This window comes from Pongo abelii, chromosome 1 (assembly GCF_028885655.2).
Source record: "Pongo abelii isolate AG06213 chromosome 1, NHGRI_mPonAbe1-v2.0_pri, whole genome shotgun sequence".
Lineage (NCBI taxonomy): Eukaryota > Metazoa > Chordata > Mammalia > Primates > Hominidae > Pongo > Pongo abelii.
In genome coordinates, this window is record NC_071985.2 from 133968129 (window position 1) to 133986927 (window position 18799).

At 37.1% G+C, this 18799-nt stretch overlaps 1 protein-coding gene across 3 annotated transcripts in view; it reads left to right on the forward strand.

Annotated features, from left to right (window-relative positions):
• Positions 1-18799, forward strand: part of PLPPR5 (phospholipid phosphatase related 5) — a 115042-nt gene that overhangs the window by 36445 nt on the left and 59798 nt on the right. For all 3 annotated transcript variants that reach the window (XM_024255928.3, XM_024255932.3, XM_054530909.2), the window contains 2 exons: positions 14508-14640; positions 17886-18136. In XM_024255928.3, coding sequence (XP_024111696.2) covers positions 14508-14640; positions 17886-18136 — 384 coding nt within the window. The remainder of the gene's footprint in view (positions 1-14507; positions 14641-17885; positions 18137-18799) is intronic.

Here is an 18799-nt window from a genome sequence, read left to right on the forward strand (position 1 = left end):
TGGTTTATTTATCAAGCATTTTTTATGCTTTATGCAGAAAAGCTTATTGGAAGAAATTATACTCATAAGTGCAGAAGTTCAGATAAAAAGTTTTAACTTTTCTTCCTAAAATAAAACAAAATAATAAAATATTATAATGTCAAGTTTGACATTGAGTGATAAAGTAGGTTAATATGTATCTCATAAAGTGCTTTGACTCCATTCCTGCAAAAATCTCTTATGATGAATATAATATTAAAATTGAAGTCAGACTGTCAGATCTGTCATTTACTAGCTGTGAGACCTTGGGAAAATTACTTAACCTCTTTGTGCCTCAGTTTTCTTACCTGTGAAATGAGGTAATAATATCAACCTCATAGGGTAGTTGTGAGGACCAAGTCAAGTTAATATATGTAAGATGTTTACAACAGTACTTGGCCTAGGGTAAATGCTGTTTGTCACTTTTTAAAATGACAAGGAAAGGGAATATGTTTATGAATTTATATAATAAATATACATATATTATAAACTGAAATTAAAGGCATTTGGAATAATAATCTGTTTTCTAAATATATTTCCCATTGTGTATTAGAAACCCTTAAATTGGCTTGCATAACAAATTCAACCCATTCCAAGCTGTTAGAGTTTCACATTTAAATTATAATTGCACCTTTTCCTAGTACACGTGAGCAGTAAGCTGGAAAGCTGCATTTATCCCAAGCACAAATGAGACCAGACTGCAAAATGAGCTTATGTTCCAAGACTCATTCATTTATTTTTGGGTTTCAATCATGCTTTTCTTTGTGTATTCTCATCAAACATTTTTAATGGCTTGGTAAAATATAAGGATTTCCTATGTAATCAACATTTACTCTTCCTGTGAAAGCGTTTTAAAAATAAAGTCCTTCAAATGTCTAGTCCTTTTTTCAGTAAAAATGAGTGGCCTTAAAAGACATTTGTTCTGGCAGTCTGTTTAAAGATGGGAGAGATGAAAGCCAAGAAACCCGGAAGAAGATGGCCTCAAGGGAATGATCTGTATGATGAATTTGAAATTGCAAGGAATACTGTTTCTGCTTTCTTAGGCAGAGCTGTCACCTCAAAAGCCTATTTTCTTGAAAAGGAGAGTGTTACTCAGAGTATCACGGTTTAGTCAATTGAATATATGTTCCCTGAATGCAGCGGTAGGGCACTTACAGGTGACCACTAATAATTCAGTCCCATTGTACAACAGAAACATGTATTTTGGAACTGAGGACATCTCAACCATATGACAACATAGATTTTTCTGAACTAGCAAAAGAAAGAAAGGAAGGAAGGAGGGAAGGAAGGAAGAAAGAAAGAAAAAAAAAGAGGTAGAATTTACTGTCTGCTACCAGACATTGGCAAAGAGCCATCCCACTGATTCAGGTCCCTGGTAATTCTCCCCAGATACAGTTGTCAGAGACACTCCAAGGAAGTCCAGTGAGGAAAAGTGTAGGTCTTCCATACTATAAGAAAAAGAATGTTATTCTTTCTAAGCCATAGATCCAAAAGGTCAGGTAAATCCTTATATCCTCCCCTAGCCACTTCTGCTGCACATAAATCTCAAAACTCTACTTAAATGCCTTTTTAGTTTCCTACCTGGGTGGGTTACCTTTTAGAATCATATTTTTTCTCTCCCATTGTGTGAATTAATATTTGCTCTCTTTTATTTTAAACTTCCCTCTCTTCTTTTTCTAATAACCAGGGAAGTGGTGAATGAGTTTGTCACTTTCTAAAGACAGCATTTCTCAGCTTTACTTTTGCCTTCTGAAGACCTCTAATTATTTTCTCTGTCATATAATAGCTACACTAGACTATCTTTCCTAAATTTAAGTTTCTGTCCTCTAGAAAGGAAGAAGACTTTTGCTTTTGCCTATTCCCTGTAGTGTTTTTGAGACACTAGCTTTACCACATATTTAGGATTGTCCCTAGAATATATATTTCTAAGCTCAAATAAGTTTGGAAAACACTGGACAATAAAGTTAACAAAATTCTTTAACAGATTGTTGTGCTTTTGGTTCATACAGGGAAAGTAGTTGCGAGGAAAGTATACTCATAAATTCAGAATGTCATACGAGAAAGCTTAAGCTACTAGGCCTTTCTTCCTAAAATGAAGCAAAATAATCAAACATTATAATGTCACGTTGAACTCCAAAACTAGACTGCACGGGATTGGGTCTGGCTTTGTATCTTATTAGCTGAATGACCTTACATAAGTCATATAATCTCTCTGTGCCATTGTGTCCTTATGTATATGCCAAACACAATAAAATAATGCCATCATGGGGCTGCTGGAAATTATGAATCTTTTTACATTAAAAATTTTTTTTTCACTTTCATGGGTACATAGTAGGCTTATATATTTATGGGGTACATGAAATATTTTGATACAGGCATACAATGCCTAGTAATATAATTTATAAATCTTGATGAACAAGTAAGGTTTTAGCTGATGTTTTTCAGCAGAATTTTTTTTCCTAGAAAATATCACTTAACATCCTGCCACATAAATATTATTTGAGAAACATTGACCTAGGGACAGCTAAATTTTGCTTGTGCTTCAAAGGTTTATTTCTAAAATCTCCATCATCTTTAAGTCCCAGAGAGTATTTAAATTTTATCATGTTGCTTTTTTATTGTTGATAAAGAAGAGGGGAAAATGATTCTAATGGGTATTTTAGAAAAACTGGAAAGCTTACTAATAACCTACATACTAATTTTTTATTAATTATAAGCTCGCTCTTTTGAGGAATGATAGGTACATTATAACAGTACTAGCCAACAGTAGATCTGTGAACATGGAGACATTGACTTTATATATTAAAATTAAAAACAAACTGTAAGTATATAACATGAGTGTATATTACAGTACTCTTATTCATTTTCCTTAGAGCTTATGTTTGCTACATTTATGTGAGTGGTTGGGCAAAGCATAAACATCATGTAAAGTTTAATCAGCAGCATTTATTTTTGCTAGGGAAGTGTTTGTTAATGGTTTCACCAGCTTCTTGTCATTTAAAAAGAATGCTCGTAGCTTGTGAATCTTGGTGTTCTTGTTCAGCAAACTGAATCTCCTTTTTCTGTATCTTCCCACTGACCCTGCATCTACATGTGCAGTGAAAGATTAGTGTCAGGACTTTTACTTTATCCCAAATTATCAGACAACTCTATTACCCTGTTCTAGGCATCCCAGACTCCTTTACTCCCTTACTACAAACACTAATCCATCGCAGATACAACTTAGAAAGAGCCTTCAGGGCTACCTAATAATGACTAAAATTAACGTAGTGCTTACTCTGTGCCAGCCCCTTTACTATGAATGTTATAACAATAACCTCATTTCTATGAATGTTATAACAATAACCTCACAACAGCCCCATGATGGCATTATTTCTATTGTTTCCATTTTGTGTATGATAACATTGAGGTGAAGGGAAGTTATATGACTTAATTAATTAATTAATTAAGATCATTCAGCTAATAAGAGGGTAAAAAAGATTGGATACCTTTCTGCCAGATTGTTTCAAAAAGCGGCACTGAATTTCTTTTTGTGCAAGTTTTGATGAGTTGCACACTCAGTTGTCAGTTATCACTTACCCCTAATCTCATCCTTTCTTCATTTATTTACTAGTATTTTTACATGTGTCTGCACTGGCATATGCATGCATAAATAAGTGCAAGCTAAGTTGTAAGTTTCTTTGATGGCCTCCCCATTTTAAACGTAGTCAGCCATGCAGTAGACTTACAGAGGATGTGAGTGGCCTTCCTGGGTGCTGAGCATTGATTAAGTGAGCCATCCTTCTCAGGACAGTTCATCTCTTCATATTTCACTTAAAATATCTAGAAAGTGAGTGTGTTGGATTTGTTTTTACTTTAGGATTTATTTAACCTCTCTTTCTGTAGTCCCATCCTTTTATTGCAATACCTGGAATAGCTCTTTGCACAGTACAAGTACATAATAATTATTAGTTTGAATCAGTATCTAAAAATCCCTTTTAACATAACCTTGACAAATTTACAATATAATAAAAAGGAGTTTTAGACACCTTGAAATATCTTATAGAGCTTAGAGAGCTTGTTGAAACACAGACGGCCAGACCCCACCCCCAGAGTTCTTGAGTCAGTAGGGGTGGGGCCCGAGAATGTGCATTTCTGTCAGGTTCCCAGATTGCTGATACTGTTGGTTCAGGGACCACATTTGAGAGCTACTGTCTGTAGAGCTCTCAAAATAGACATATATCTTTCCCAATTGAAAAGTGAGTTAATAAGCTCATCCCACCCAGTGGCTGGGATGGTAGCTTCATGTGTTTCTTATCCTCTGGTATCTACATTTTAACAGTCTTCTAAAGATTGCGAATCTTAACTCAAAGGTTCAAATCCGCAACTCAAAGGATCAAATCCAATTCTTGACCTCATATCCTTCCATCAAAGCGGCCTTTGTCCCTCCACTTCCCTTAAACTGTCCTCTCCCCAGAGTATTAGGGCTTCCTGGTTGCCACATCCCCACAGTTATAACCACGGCTAGTAACATATATAGGTTACTTTATTCTTTATTTTCTTCTTCTGTAACTGGATTTTAATAATAGCATCTACCTCATCAGATTGCTTTGAAGATTAAATTGGCCAATATTTGGAAAGCACTTAGAACAGTGCCTAAAACCTAAGCCCTGTTTACATGAACAGTGTAAATGAGCTTTTATTATATGTTAAATGTTTCCCAAATTTTCTTCTCAGGACATCACCTTCATGACTTAAATCATAGCTGCATACCAACTCAGCTAGCATTCATTTTTTCTTTTTATTTTTTTCTTTCTTTTATTATTATTATTATTATTATTATACTTTAGGTTTTATGGTACATGTGCCCAATGTGCAGGTAAGTTACATATGTATACATGTGCCATGCTGGTGCGCTGCACCCACCAACTCGTCATCTAGCATTAGGTATATCTCCCAATGCTATCCCTCCCCCCTCCCCCCACCCCACAACAGTCCCTGAAGTGTGATGTTCCATTCGACCCAGCCATCCCATTACTGGGTATATACCCAAAGGACTATAAATCATGCTGCTATAAAGACACATGCACACGTATGTTTATTGCTGCATTATTCACAATAGCAAAGACTTGGAACCAACCCAAATGTCCAACAATGATAGACTGGATTAAGAAAATGTGGCACATATACACCATGGAATACTATGCAGCCATAAAAAATGATGAGTTCATGTCCTTTGTAGGGACATGGATGAAATTGGAAATCATCATTCTCAGTAAACTATCGCAAGAACAAAAAACCAAACACCGCATATTCTCACTTATAGGTGGGAATTGAACAATGAGAACACATGGACACAGGAAGGGGAACATCATTTTTTCTTAAAATCAGTTCACTTCACTAACAAATTATTATAAAAGAATACATTCTATTATTACTACAAATGGAAAACCAGTATCACTTGGTAAGTAGAAGGGAACCATAAAATAAATACAAAAAAGCCTACATTGTTTTAAAAATTCTAGCCAGGCATTGTTTTCTGGAAAAGACCCGGAGACTGATACTTGCTCTCTCTCTTTTTAAAAACAGGGAAATTAGCAAGTTCCAGCTTCTGTAACAAATAAAACCCCACGTTTCACTGGATTCACACATTCAGAGTTTAAAGTTTAGGTGTGTCCCATGACTGTACTTCTGTGGATTCATTTTGCTTTTTGGATATTATTTCACACATCTCTGAAGGATGTGAAACACATGCCAAATACTATCATACTGATTACATAACTTCTGTTTTGCTGCATTACATCCGAAATGGTTTTCTTGTACCAATTTCAAATCAATGATGCATGGATATCTTTGAGTCACCACCAGTTAGAGGGGAGAGGAATTTCTAATTGTGTGCTTATAAATAAAAATATAGAGCTATTTGGAGTTTGACATTCGATGAAAATCTACAGCGATTTTCTCTTCCTAGTAAAACTTCAGTATTTTGTCATCAAGGACTGTAGATCACAAAGTTGGACTATGCATAACAAAGGTTGAGGTATGAGAACAAAGTGATGTGTGCATCCTAGAGACATTTATGATTCACACCTGCATTCTTGTAGGTTGCTATTCATCAGCAGAATGGGGCTTTTTACTCATTACCAAAGACGGTAATTGATTAAAAAAAAAGGGCTAGATACCAGACCTGTCCTCGAAGACATGATGGAGACTTAATTGCACCATTAGGAAGGGACAGACAGTGTGTAGATCCAGCTTGTTAGGCAGAGCAAGATTCGAGGAGCTTCATAACGTTCAACACTGGGATTAATAAAGCATAATGTAATGTCCAGCAAGGGGATGAGGTGTAATAAGGAATGTGATACTCAAGTTTGAGAAGGTCTGTCAGTGGGGTGCAAGGCTTCTATCAGGTTGGGGTTCAGGAGCAGATCTCTTCCTCCCAATGGGGTAAACTGTCAGATTGCAATAGGGAGGGGACTGTGACTAAGAAACACCACAATTGCTCAGACCCAGCTCTGAATGCACAGATAAAGCAGTGAGGTCAGGTGCGGTGGTTCATGCCTGTAATCCCAGCACTTTGGGAGGCTGAGGCAGGCGGATTGCATAAGCCCAAGAATTCAAGACCAGCCTGGGCAACATAATGAAATCCCATCTCTACCAAAAAAAAAAAAAATCAAAAATTAACTGGGCATGGTTGCACATGCCTGTAGTCTCATCTACTCAGGAGGCTGAGGCAGGAGGATTATTTGAGTCCAGGAGGTCGAGGCTTCAGTGAGCTGTGATTGCACCATGGCACTCCACCCTGGGCAACAGAACAAGATCCTGCTTCCAAAATAAATAAATAAAGCAGTGAAAGCCCTTCCGTATTAGTTTCTGAGCCCTTGGTGGACATCTCATCACATTCTATGTCAGATTGATAAGGACTATGAACAGTCACTAATCTTCCCTGGAGGTTGTTTGAGGGCTTCCTGTACAACTGGGAACAGACAGGTGCTTTGCCTCTCTTGGCAGAGGAGGAGTAGGGATGGGTTGAGTTTAGTGGGCCCAGATGAGGGGAGCTGGAAGGCAGATGTAAGAGAAACGAGGTAAGGGTTGACAGTTCTGCACTTACTGTGCCAGCCTGCCCTCTGTCTACCAGCAGAGTCCTTTTTTCCCTCCTTTTTCTTTCATGTCCCAAGCAATGGAGAGTTTTTGCTGAGGCGGGGGAGGAGTACCTCCGTGAAAGGCTGATCCATGGGAGGCCAGTTGATCCTTCCCACTGGGACCACAGGTGTCCTTCCCAAGGTTCTGCTTCTTTCTCCTGCTCTATAGACAGGTGGTGCCTGTGGGAGGCAGGAGGGGCCATGCTGCTTCTCAGTCGATCTGAGTTAACACCGTTCATCATCTCAACTCTGTCTAGAAACAGCTTTCATTGGTTAGTTCACAGAAGAAAGGAAGTTTTATCAAAGAAAACTATGAAGTGACAAAGCTTTTAGCATCTCCATCTCTGGATTCTGTGACCTGGAAATCTCATATTTTCCACTCCCAGCAGGGAAAGCAAACCAGTTATGCTCTTTGCCCCAGGGATGCTTTGGGAATCTAGTGAAAATGGTAGCCCGTGATTCCAGAATTAAGAACTCCTTCTTGATAAAGGTGAGAAAACGACCAAAACACCAGATCCTCAATGACACCTAAGAGCCAAGGATATGCAAAGAAGACATGAAGACATTTCAGTGAAAACAGTGTCTCAAAAAATTGCAATGGAGTTAGAAAGGGCTATGTGAATGTTTTTGGTATTTGTTGGAAGACTGGCTTGTGTGTTAATAGGATCAGTAAAATCTTTTTTTCTATACTTGGCTTTCTTATACCTGGACAGGAGTCCAGAGGTCCTTATGAGGTGCTTTGTGCCCTATCTCATATCTTTTGAAACTGTAGAGATGCTAGGAATGTGGTAGGACTCCAGGGTGTGACCTGTAAGTGGGCAGCAGGGACTGACCTATCTTAACTTGGAAAAGCTGGAGGAGAGGCTCACAAGTTCCCAGGCAGAGGCTGTGGTCAAAATAAAACTCTGAACTTGGATTCAGACTCTGGCTGTGCCGGTTACCATGTGACTCAGGCATGTTCAATCTCTCTCTCTCTCTCTCTCTCTCTCTGTCTCTCTCTGGAGGTTTCCTTATCTATAGAGATGGGAAGATTGAACTGCATTCTCTTCATTCATACAGTATTCATATTTATTGTCAGTCACTGTGCTATAATAGTAGAAGTTTAAAGATAAATGTTATGCAATCCTTACCTCAGAGAGGCTCTCAACTGAGTGGAAGACACAGATGTTACTGATATTTATAAAAGCATATGGAAATTATTATAATAAATGTACAATGTGCCATTGGAACACAGAGAAGGGAAGGATGAACTGCACCAGGAATAGAATAAAGTTGCAATAGAATAGGCAATATTTAAATCATGTCTCAAGCACAGAACCATGCACTGCCTGCCAAGATATACTAAGCCATGGACCAAGCATAAAAACCTGGATGTATGGAAATACTGGATATGTTGGAGAATGAAAATGCTTAGCTGTGACTAGAGCACAGAGTGTCTGAAGGCTATGTAGGAATTGCTGAAGCTGTAAAAGATAGGTTTAGGCTCAGCAGTAAATGATCTCTTATGAAATTTTAGTTAATCCACAAGCTATGAGGACACACTGAAAATTGTAAATAGAAAATGTAGGGCTGGGTGTGGTGGCTCTTGCCTGTAATCCCAGTGCTTTGGGAGGGTCGCTTCAGGCCAGGAGTTCAAGACCAGCAACATAGCAAGACCCGACCTCTCTGCAAAAACTAAAAATAAAAAATAAAAGAGATTAATTGGGCATGGTGGCACACGCCTCTAGTAGTTAGTCTTAGCTACCCAGGAGGCTTAGGTGGGAGGATGGCTTGAGTCCAGGAATTTAAGGTTGCAGTGAGCCATAATTGCACCCCTGCACTCCAGCCTGGGTGACAGAGGGAGACCCTGTCTCCAGAAAAAGACAAGAAAATTTGGATTATACAAAATTTGCTTTCAGTAAACCAATCTGACAGTAACAGTTTGAAGAGCAGAGAAAATGGAAGCACAAATGCAAGTTCTGAGTATGCTTTAATGCAGGAAAAAAGTGAAGAGGGACGATTTTAAAATGGAGGTAGTGATAAAAGTGGTCTTATTTGAAATAGAATTAAGATATGTAATCAACAGGATTTAGCAATTGATGGAGATTCAGTTAGAAGGAATAAGATCTCTTGTGCAACATGGTGACTATAGTTAATAAGAATGTACTATATACTTAAAAATTGTTAACAGAGTAGATTCTAAGTGTTTTCACCACAAAAAGTGGTAATTATGTGAGGTAATGCATATGTTAAATAAGCTTGATTTAACCATTACATAATGTATACATATTTCACAACATTATGTTGCATGCCATAAATGTATATAATTTTGTGTCAATTAAAAATAATATAAATAAAAGCAATTGATGAAAAGAGACAAATGAGGGAACTGGAGGTGCCAGCATGATATGTAAATGTATGAGAGTTTTAGCTTGAGTCCAAGTAGAAATTGAATGGATTAATTGAGATGGTGACACGGAAGAGCAGGAGGAACACATGGATTTTATTTTGGATGTAAAGGCTATGTGGCCTTCCAATAGGTAGATATGAGCATGTTGAGATGTCAGTGTTTAATAGGTGGATGGAGACCTGCATCTGGGGTTTAGGGGAAATATGCAGATTTAGGATTCCTTAGTGGAGCAGGGGTTGGTAAAGTCTTAGGAGGAATGAAGTCCTCCAGGGAGAGCTTCTGTCAGGAAAAGAGAGCCAAAATAAAATACCAGATAATATAGAACTTAGGTCTGTAACTCACTGACGAGAGCCTCTGCTTCAAATTCAAGAGGAAAAAGAGAAATGTATACCTTAGAATCAATATGACCTGGTATTAAATTAGTCATAAGGACAGATATATAGGACAGTAGAAAATGAAAATTCCCTACTTTGTGCCTAGTACTGTGCTAAGCTTAGGAAGAAAGAATAGATATGAATATCAATTATTAATGGAAATATAAACTGCATACAATTACATATATATTAGACTGTTTACTGATGCCGTTGGCTTTAATAGTGACATTGCTACTGTTAATGATGCTCTTGTTGCAAATAATTTTTTCAACAGTTATGACAGTGGTTAACATTTACCAAGTGCTACCTACTGTGCCTCTGCCTTCAAGGCAAACTCAATCTACTTTAGCCTCTGTTGAGGTCAAGCTGAGCGCTAATAGGAGAAAGGTTACCTCCTCCTCTCCAAATGCGTTCTAGTTGGAGTTGTTTTTGAATTCTGTACATTTATCTAATAACAAGCTTTAAGTGTAGTAAGGATCGCACCCTGTCTATCTTTGATGCTGTATATGTTTATATTCTCCTAGAAGCAATTATCAAGTGAGATTAGAAGTACAAGAGTTGTTAGAAAAAACATCTGTGAAAAACAAGCCAGAGACAGCAAGGAGAGCCTTCAGACTGTGATGGAGGTCTGCCCCCCATGTGCTAGAGGGAGGGAGAAGGAAGACTGGGTGGGAAACACTTCAGACTAGGTTAGGTAGTCTCACTGGGGTAGTGGGATTGTATAGGAAGCATGGCTCTAACAAGGATTTGGTCAGGCTCATGGAGAATCTTTGAACCAAAATTGCCAATTGGAGGTATCCCATGTTTCAGAAGATTAGGCTCACCCCCACCATGCTTAGTCATTGGCTAGGAGGAGCCTGTAGAAGTGTGGCCTCAGCATGGATACAGTATTGGATCCAGAGGAGCACAGCAGCTGGGCCATCTGTCTGTAAACATCTCTGCAGTGGGAGATTTGAGTGACATATTTCATTGCCACCACAGATTCTCTCAGTGACTCAGTGACACTTCTTCCTAAGTGTTCTCCTAGCACGTATTGTCCAAACCAGTCAAATAAAGCTCAGCCTGTGCAACCTTGTACCATTATTAATCAATTTGCTTGTGTCTACCCTGTTAGATTATAAACCTTTCTTCAAAAAGGTTTATAATTAGTGTCTAGCACTGTGCCCTTAACTCAGAAGGCATTTACATAAATACATTCATCATAATTATAATTATTTTATTTTCATTATTTGAATTTATCTGAGAGCAGGCTGGGCGCGGTGGCTCATGCCTGTAATCCTAGCACATCGGGAGGCAGATGCGGGTGGATCACCTGAGGTGAGGAATTCGAGACCAGCCTGGCCAACATGGTGAAACCCCATCTCTACTAAAAATACAAAAATTAACCTGGTGTGGTGGCATGTGCCTATAGTCCCACCTACATGGGAGGCTGAGACAGGAGAATTGCTTGAACCTGGAAGGAGGAGGTTGCAGTGAGTCAAGATTGCACCACTGCACTCCAGCCTGGGTGACAGAGTGAGACTTCATCTCAAAAAATAATAATAATAATAGTAATAATCTGAGAGCAGTAAACAATTGGAGTTTTAACTCAGGAAGTTGGGTGGGGGAAGTTAAGAGAGACTATGGTTTTGATAAGGGGTTTCATGGATATCACAGTGAGCTATGGGGGAAAGAGAACTAGAGTGTGTGAATTAGACATACCCTTGGAGAAAGCAGACACCTAGGCATATGCATTTGATGAGATGAAGTCCATGTAGGTGGACAGAATACAGTATCAAGAGAACATGCTGGAAAGAGCTAGTCTAGACCAAGAACTGGCCGGAGGGTCCAGCAAGATGTGATGGACAGGCGTTTGACATCGGCATCTAATCACAACAACTCTGTGTTTGAGAACTACCTTCTCTACCCACAGTGACATTTTCATGTACCATGACATACCTTCTTAACCTTGGCTCATTAGACCGAGGGAGATGCCTTATCTCAACCTAAACCTCCTAGAAATTTGGAATTGAGGTTTGGAAAATCTTATCAGTTGAACTATTTCCTTGGACCAAGCTGGCAAATTCAAGATAAGCTTCTTGAAGACAATTGGGGGAATCATGTATGCTCGGAATCAGGAGCACTGGCTGGCAGAAAGGCATACAAAGAGAAACTGAGATGAAAGACAGTGTGACTCCAGGGAAAGAGGGAGAATGAAATGGCAACAACTGTTGCCTGGACTCCTGAGGACTTTCCATTCATGGGCCTAATCCCCAAGCTCCCTGCCCTTCAATTCTGAGGAAACGAACACTAGAATAAACTTACTATTTTGGTTAACATAGTTCAAGTGGGTTTCTTATAGTAGCAGCCAAATGATAGTGACGGAGAAACTGTTCTGGCAGAAATGCTCAGGATACAAATCCGAAATTCAGCAACGTGAAATGTGCTGAGATGCAGGCAAGCAAGAGGTCAGCATTAGAAAGCTACTGGGAAGACAGCCCCGGGAAAAGTGGCCCCAACAAGGCAGTTGTTGGTCTGTTAACACCCTGGTAACTAAAAAGAATTATCAAGTCAGGGACTTCATATATAGGCTCCAGTTTTAGGAACTAGGTACAGGATAGATCCTTCATCATAGGAACAAGCCAGAAGTTGGTTATTAGAAGTCAGGCAAAAGATTAATAGCAGACTAGGACATTCTGATCTATTGAAGCTGAGAGTTTTTTGAAAATGTGGTTCCTTTATGCATTAAATAAGAATTATTGGGTACCTACTACATTCTAGGGAGTTTAGCATGGTAGCCTGAGTTAGGGTTCAGTGTACCATGGGGTAGGGCCTGCCTGGGGATGGAGACTCAGTGGAAGCTGCAGTGGAGAAGAGGAGGCTGGGAGGGCAGCCATCATGTGCGGAGCCGGTCAGCTCATGAAGTGGAGTGGATGATGCATTGTTAGAATTTGGAACATTCTATGGTAAAACAGACCCAGAAGAAGTTGAATCTGAAAACCCAGAAAGCGTCATCATGGTAATCTCTTTCAAGGTGCAGTGAAGAGGAGGTAGGACATGAGAAAAATGTTATTCAGAAAGAGAGATAAGGTGTCAAACACACAGTTCATCTACTTATCAGATTCTCCAGATACTCATGAAAAATAATTCTTGTGCATCCTTTGGCTGGATGAACTGTTTCATCACACATCCGCTCTACTTTACCAATGCCAGAGTTAAAATTCAGGAGGAAGTTGGACGTTCTTATCTCTCCCACCTCAATCCAGTCTCACCAAATAGGCAAGACTAGTCTCTTTTAATTTAGTTCCACTCAATGTCTTCTGATTTAACATTGAACCCTGGCCTACTTGGAAAAAAAAGAAGTATAGTCAAAAAAGAGGAAAAGGGGGTAGAAAGAAGGATGAAAGTGAAGAGGTATCTCATAATCTTTTGTTCACACTGGGGTAAAAGTGGGTCAAACACCTAATCTCCTGTAACCTCCTTCTCTACCTCACGCTTTCTATTTTGAATGTCTTGTAATCATAGATATTACTTTTCATAGAGACCCCAAAAGCATTTCCCCAGGGAATGTCAGGGACTCCCTGTATAGCATGTTAATTAAGTTTGACAAGACATAATAAAGGCAAATTTCACAATGACAAATTAGTAGACACACTGTTAGCTCCAGTTTCTTTTTCTCTTAATCTTATTTCTCATGCTGTTGTTCATAGTATTAAATAGAGTGAGAAATTTCTGCTTGGCTTCTGACTGGCCTTAAAAGGAACACATTATTTAACCTCCCTAAATCTCCATTTCCTCATTTGTAAAATGGAATATTAATACTTGCTGTAATACCTTACTTACTAGGTGATTTTGAGGACCATGTATAAAAATCACTACCAATGGTACAAATACCAATGTAAGATAGCCAGGTCTTTTAATAAGTCAGCAGAGTAGAGCAAAGTGTCTGTAACAGAACCTTGTTCTTGGGCAACTCACTTGTGTTCCAAGTCTTGGTGTTTCTTTACTTGTAAAAAGGGTAGGATGTTATTCCTAGTTTCATATGGTTTTAATGAAGATCAAAATAACATTTATACTAAAGTATAAGTAGTATATTAATTATGACAATTCCTAGTAATGTCTCAGAACAGGAGGCTCTCAGGGTCAAACATGTGCAGATTTATTTTTTCTTATTTATAAAAGTATTAATATGATTTTAAGTTAGTGTGTGTATATCAGATGCTTTAAAAAGTATTTGCATGGAGAATCTGTTGTGAATTCTGTAGCAGAGTCAAATTTAAATAAGACATAGTAACTTAAAGAAAAACATGGAATTTAATTACACATCAAAAATAAATGAGTACTTCCTTACTTATCTTTTGTATATTTTATTTTTTTAATTAAGACTTTTAGAAAACAAAAAATGTTGTCTATTTTTGTTCATAATTTTTCAATATGAGAAAAATATGGTTTACATAAATAGGGACAAGGCTGTAATCAAAGGATCTAGGAAGTCGATTATGGCTCCCTTTTACATTGAGATTATTACCATTCAAAGGGGCTCCATTTTACATTTTTAAAATAAAAATATTTTACATTTATACTGGTTAAATTCTAATATGCCTTAATCTTTTATTTTCTTTCAAGATAATAGTTGGAGAAACTGCTGTCTTTTGCCTACAACTAGCCACAAGGGATTTTGAAAACCAGGAAAAAACTATTTTAACTGGAGACTGTTGCTATATAAACCCGCTGGTGCGCCGAACTGTCCGATTTCTTGGTATGTGTTCATTAAATTATTTTTAATATTTCTGAAACAGTGTCTGTGTATAAGCTAAACCTTAAAATGACCCACATGTTAACTGTTTGCAAATATTAGGGGTTTTTTTCTTTGAAATGTTTCAATTTGCTTTTAAAAATGAACATTACACACTGCTTGGGTGATGGTTGTATTAAAATCGCAGACATCACCACTAAAGAACTTATTCATGTAACCAAACACCACCTGTTCCCCTAAAATCTACTGAAATAAAAAATAAATTAAAATTATTTTAAATAAACGTTACCTACTACTTTCTCTTTAGTATAGCGAGATCCCACTTTAGGATGTCATTTCCACATTCCTTTAAGGCAAAAAGAACACCACCTTTGGATGTTTAATATTCTTTAAGAGCCAAAAATTACGTGATTACTGTGTTTATGAAAATCTTTGAACAGTGCTTAGTGGGAGGGTGGTGATAATCCAGGTAGGTTGTTGAACATCATGAAGGATAAGAAAAACAACTTGGCAAATAGAAGAAATGTAGCACTCCATGCACTACTTCTAAGTTGATTTTTATATAAACAAAAAAGTATTGGGGATTTTATTAGAGGACAAGATTCACTAATAATTTAACTTTCAATCTCAAATACTAGCAATAATAGATATATGCATGAATTATTGAAAATCATTTTAATTCAGAACTTAGCCTAGACCCATTTTTTAACAGACACAATACAATTTAATATAAATAATTGTTTCCTGGATTTATCAGATAAAAATAAGTATATCTGTATATACTAAATGCCATTTAAGATAAATTTTTGTTAGTATTAAGAGATGCACTAAAGATAATGTAACTCTTCAACATAGTTCTCATACTGAAGGTAACTCTTCAACATATTTCTCATATTGAAGGGATCAGGATGAAGACTTTGAAGATATTATGCATAGATCACCTAATCTATCTATAAACTCATTAAAGACTAGCCAAATGTCATCAGGCTTTTGGATCTCTCTGAAGATGAAAGGCCTTCATATCCAAGATTGTTATTTTTACTGACATCAAGTTATGTATCTCCAAAGCCCTCATTTATCCTGTTGAAGGGACAGCTTTTATATGAAACCTTAAAAGTTATTTTTTCACATGTATCAATACTGTGTTCTTGACTAATTTCTTTTTGTATAAGCCATTTAATAAAAAAAAAGCAATATACAATATGCTTAGAATTAAAAGTATTTAAAGAAATTGATGCTTTCCTAAATACTGTTAAGCAAATTACATTGTGCCTATTAAAGTAAAATATTTTTCTGCATTTGCACACATATTTCTAAAGAATTTTTGGCTCAAAGTACAGTATGCTTTTAAGTCTCTGCATGTTTCTTATTACATGATTTTATAAAATACGAAAGCACATTTGTTTCTTGTTCCCTTGTGATTTGGATGTTTCTAGCTATAATAAAGTGGAAGCATGTAAGCGAAGCATCACTGTATAATAGTACATCATTCTGTATAGTGACTTTATTCTTTAGGTCAGTGGAGTAGATACATTTACAGGATCTCACTTTAATAATTATCTTTGTAGTCAACTACAGTATTAGCCTTGGGCAGATGCACTGACATTTTAATTCCAAAACACATTTGGGAACTTTAAAGTGTCAAGAGACATTTCCACATTCTTATCAAATATTTCTCTCTGTTATAAACAGGAAAACCCATTACACCAAACAGCCTAGATTTCAAAGGTGTACAAATGAAGAAGACTTGTAATTTAGGTTCCCATGCTTGGCCATGAGATTTTGGAAGAAGTTTTATTGAGCTCAGTTCTCTTTAGTTTCTCTTCCTCTTTCAAATTTCTGATTTTGATAACCTTTACTTTGTATGATTCATACAATGCTGGTGAGATGTTAAGAAAGGGCTTCTTATTGTTCGCTTTTTAGATAAAGAGTGAACTAATATCTTTGTCATTCCCATTTGTGTACACATAGAGTTTTGCTGTGTGGGGGTTTTTGTATGTAAACCTTTTGTAGTGTTATATAGTATTTCAAAAATTTAAAAGAACAGCTATGCATCTAATACTGGAAAATTATTTGATCCAGTACAACTTTTATGGTGATATACTATACAACAGCCAATAATGATGAAAAGGCTTGGGAAACAAATAATCCAGAAATATATGACTAAAAAGAAAAACATCTAATTATTGTAACCTAAGTATATGACATTTTAATAAATCAGTACTTTTAGAAGTATTACTTTGGGATAGTTTTAAAAGGTCCTGTTGGATTTTATTCCCAAAATTATAAAAGGATGAATTTCCTTTCATTGGTACCACATCCTTGAAGATTGTAGCTCTAAGTTTAATTGAAATTAATGCCAAAAATTATTTTGCCTGTATAATAGAAAAATAAGTTTTAACAATAATAACCAATGACTTTGAATTTAGAAAATGTTTTTGGTATTCAAGTAAATTGGCAAGTTCCTTAGCAAAGGAGGAAAAAATATCTACACACTTAGTTCTATACCTTCAGGTAACCAAAGCAAATAAATTTTAAAACTGTAAAAATAATTAATAACCTATAATTTTGATTGCCTTGTTTACTAAATAGCCCACATTGGATCAATTGAAAGCCAGTCCATAAAAGATAAGGTGGAAATAAATTACTAGCTGTTCTATGACTTTAAAAAAAATGTGTTTCTGAAGGCAATGTAGAGATTACTCTGAAAGCATTCTGCTTTACTTGAGATTTTCCATATTTAAATGAAAACTGATGGCACTGGATTTACTGCTAATTGGCGCCTCCAGCAGCGTTAACATCAGTCTGAATGGGAGTAACAGCATAATCAAAGAGAGACAACTGCTTTGCTTTGTTTGTGAGATAAAAAAAAATTCAAAAAATGGAGAAAAAAGGAAATTGCTAACATTAGTAGAGCATGATAGACTATACCCTCTCAAGGAACACGTGACTCCATGAACAATTGCATTACCTGGAGTCTGAGAATACATGTTCTTATGTTATCTTATGTCTTATAAACCTGCCATGCACAAAAACCAGTAGTAGACAGGGCAATATTTACCACTTTCACCATTCCAGAAAACCAAGGAAAGAACTGGAGAGGGATGAAATGAAAGGAACTATGTGTATGTATGGAATATTTTATAGTTTCTAAAATATTTCCATTTTGGTTTATTGTAAACTGAAATCCACACACACACACACACACACACAAGCAAGAAGTTAAAATTATTTGTTTTCTTCCCCAGGAATTTATACATTTGGACTGTTTGCTACAGATATCTTTGTAAATGCTGGACAAGTAGTCACAGGAAATCTGGCCCCACATTTTCTTGCCCTGTGTAAGCCCAATTATACAGCACTTGGATGTCAGCAGTATACACAATTCATCAGTGGGGAAGAGGCCTGTACTGGCAACCCAGATCTCATCATGAGAGCCCGAAAAACCTTTCCATCCAAAGAAGCAGCTCTCAGTGTCTATGCAGCTATGTATCTGACCGTAAGTAAGGATTATAAATTTGTTGTCTTAGTCTGCATTACTGTTAATTTTTCCAATGTAGAAATTCTTTTTCTCTGCCATAATGAAAGTCACTTAAAGCACATTCATATCTTTCTGTAGGCCATTTAATCTATTTTTAATAATAGCTGTTTGTACTCTGAACAAAATTAAGTCAGTTGACTCTCATGAGATTATGTGTGGGTAGTTGGTTGTATTAAAAAATGTAGCCATTAGCATTTCTATTTGAGAATATGTTTGTCTTTATATTAAACAGGACTTAGTGGAAACAAATTTGTTGTAGCATTCCCCATGAACTTGTAATAGCACGATTAAGAGAACTACCTAGGCCTCTTAGCTGCCTACCCAGGCTCTCATAGTCCCTGCTGGGGATGAAAGGGACACTCTTTTTTTCTAGAAAGCACTATTATTACGGGCAACCATATCTTCATCATATCTCAATTAGCGTTTAACGTTTTCTCATAGAACTAACCAAAGTGTCCTTAGAAATTCTATTTTTTCCTTTAGTCTTGAGTATTGGCCACCATCTTAGTGGCAAGAGCCAGGCCCCCATGCAGCTATCCTAGGACCTTCAGTTGGAAGTGAGTGCACTACCCATATGCAGAAGGAGAAAGAAGGGCAGCTTTGGCAGGCAGCTCTTGTCCC